At 38.2% G+C, this 2472-nt stretch overlaps 1 protein-coding gene across 1 annotated transcript in view; it reads right to left on the reverse strand.

The window, feature by feature from the left end:
* Axdnd1 (axonemal dynein light chain domain containing 1) overlaps nt 1-2472 on the reverse strand; it is a 145506-nt gene that overhangs the window by 107070 nt on the left and 35964 nt on the right. Inside the window, exon 5 of the mRNA XM_023703604.1 lies at nt 1261-1346. Coding sequence (XP_023559372.1) covers nt 1261-1346 — 86 coding nt within the window. The remainder of the gene's footprint in view (nt 1-1260; nt 1347-2472) is intronic.

Consider the following 2472-nt stretch of genomic DNA (forward strand, 5'->3'; position numbering starts at 1 on the left):
GACAGTGCTATACAATATGACAAAGAGAAAGAGCAAAATGCAATCTCTGGCCCTGAGCCCACCCAGAACAGAGGACACTAGCACAGAAGAAATCGGGAATCACACAGCTGAAATGCCTGAATTAATAGCATCTGAAGTAAAGAAACAACTGCAGAAAGGTATAGAGGAACTCAGATCAGAAATAACCTCTGAAATAAAAAAAAGATATCTCTGAATTAATAGCATCTGAAGAATCAACTGCAGAAACATATACAGGAAATCACATCGGAAATAATCTCTAAGTAAAAAAAGAAAGGATAACTATAATGAAAGAATAACTGCTTCTCAAGACACTGATAAAATATAGAGATTAGAAAAACGATAGGATCCTTCAATGAGCAATATAAGAAAGAAATAGATCGCATGAAGCAGAGTCAAAAAGATATAGGGGGACTTAAAATCTCAGTCACAAGCTTGCAAAACTGTTTGAGTGAAAGTGAAGATAGAGTTTCAGATCTTGAAGACGCTGGTGGAGCTAGTGAAAAGGTAAGAAAGGATCTCTTAAAAACAACTAGGATGCAGATAGCTCAGTGGATAAAAGCACCTGCTTAGGCAGACACAGGGGCTGGGGGGTTTGATCCCTGGCCTGCTGTGCCAGCTCTGCCCCCAGGGGTGCTGAGACCATGATTGAGACTAGGTGTGGTTGCACACGCCTGTAATCTCAGCACTTTGAAGGCTGAAAAACAGGAAGGATCTCTAGCAGTCCAATCTGTGTAGTGAGACCCTGTAGACTCTATACTAAATACATAATATATATCTATGATTTTTTAAGCTACAAACATTCAAATGTTGTCTCAGAAAATAAAACCCAGATCTCATTTTGAATCTCATAAGTAGAGAATCAAAGAAAAAGAGATGACAAGTCTGTAGTCTGTGATGCTGAATTAGACGGCTTCTGTTCTTTGTCTGCATGGTCATAACCATGGATAAGCCTCGCTTAAAAAGCACAGTTAAGCATTAAGAACAAAGTTCCATTTTTTAAAACTCAAAATTAAATGGGAGAGGGAACTAGAGAACAATTTATCATTTAATCGCTTAAATCTCAAACTGTGACGTCTTCATTGAGGGCTTTTAAAAAAATCTCCCTTCAATTGTATTTGTGCATGCAGCACATTTTTCCTTGCTACATTAAGATATAAGTGTACTGTTCTCAGGCTCTTCTGTGTAGGGAAGAGTAAACAGTTCACTATGCCAGGTATTCAACATATGTCATATACTCACTCATCGTAGCACTCCAAACCGGAAACTCCTGTATTTGACACAATGTGAAATTCTTCAGGAATTAAAGTGTCTGTTAATCTCTTTGGCTTAAAAAAAAAATGAAAAAAGAAAAAGACAAATATATTAGTAGGTGAAAAACTTGAGTTGTACAAATCCTGATTCCCACCCCAAAGAGATAGTGTTTATTTTTTTATTAGTATGTGTGTGACACATAATGAATACATTCCTCTTGGAGAGTTGGCACATGACAGTATGACATCTCAGTCCTTTTTACAGCCTCCTTTCTTGCCCTGCCCCATTCTCCTTCCATCTCTAGATCACCTTCCCATTTGCAAAAGGCCTATCTCCTTGTTTCTTGTAATCTACCATTTACTTTACTCTTTGAATTATTTATACTTTGGGTTTTACACAGAATAAAAACTATGCATGCTAGACATGGTGGTGCATACTTGTAATCCCAGTACTCAACAGGCTGAGGCAGGAGGGATCCGTGCAAGTTGGAGGCCAACCTGGGCTACAAAGTGAATATAAGACCAGCCGAAACTGCATAGTGAGACCCTGTCTCAAAAAGATGAAGAAAGAAAGAAAGAAAGAAAGAAAGAAAGAAAGAAAGAAAGAAAGAAAGAAAGAAAGAAAGAAAGAAAGAAAGGAAGGAAGGAAGGAAGGAAGGAAGGAAGGAAAAAGGAAACACATGTGATACTTAATAATGTGGGTCTGATTTATTTCACTTAAGATTAAGGTCTCCAAGCGAATACATTTTCTTACAAATGACTCAAATTTATCCTCCTTATGGCTGAGTAGTACTCCATTATTTATATATACCACACTTTCTTTCTCTATTCACCTGTCATGGACATATAAGCCACTATCAAGATTGAGCTATTATGAATTGTGCTGCTATAAACATGGGTATACATGTATCACAGAGATACGATGTCTGTAATGCTTTCACAAAGATAGCTAGGAAGAGAACAGCTGTGTCAAATGAAATTCTAGTTTTAGTTTTTAAAGCAATTCCGGCCGGGGAGATAGCTTACTAGAATAAGTGCTTGCCTGGCAAGTGCAAGGGCCTGAGTTCAATCCCCGGCTCTGATTAAAAAAAAAAAAAAAAAAGAATGTTAGGGGCTGGTGAGATGGCTCAGTGGTCTAAAGCACCTACTTAGAACAAGCTTAGCAAAGCACAGGGACTGCGGTTCAATCCCCCAGCACCAC

This window comes from Octodon degus, unplaced genomic scaffold (genome assembly GCF_000260255.1).
Source record: "Octodon degus isolate 3935 unplaced genomic scaffold, OctDeg1.0 scaffold00176, whole genome shotgun sequence".
NCBI classification, from domain to species: domain Eukaryota; kingdom Metazoa; phylum Chordata; class Mammalia; order Rodentia; family Octodontidae; genus Octodon; species Octodon degus.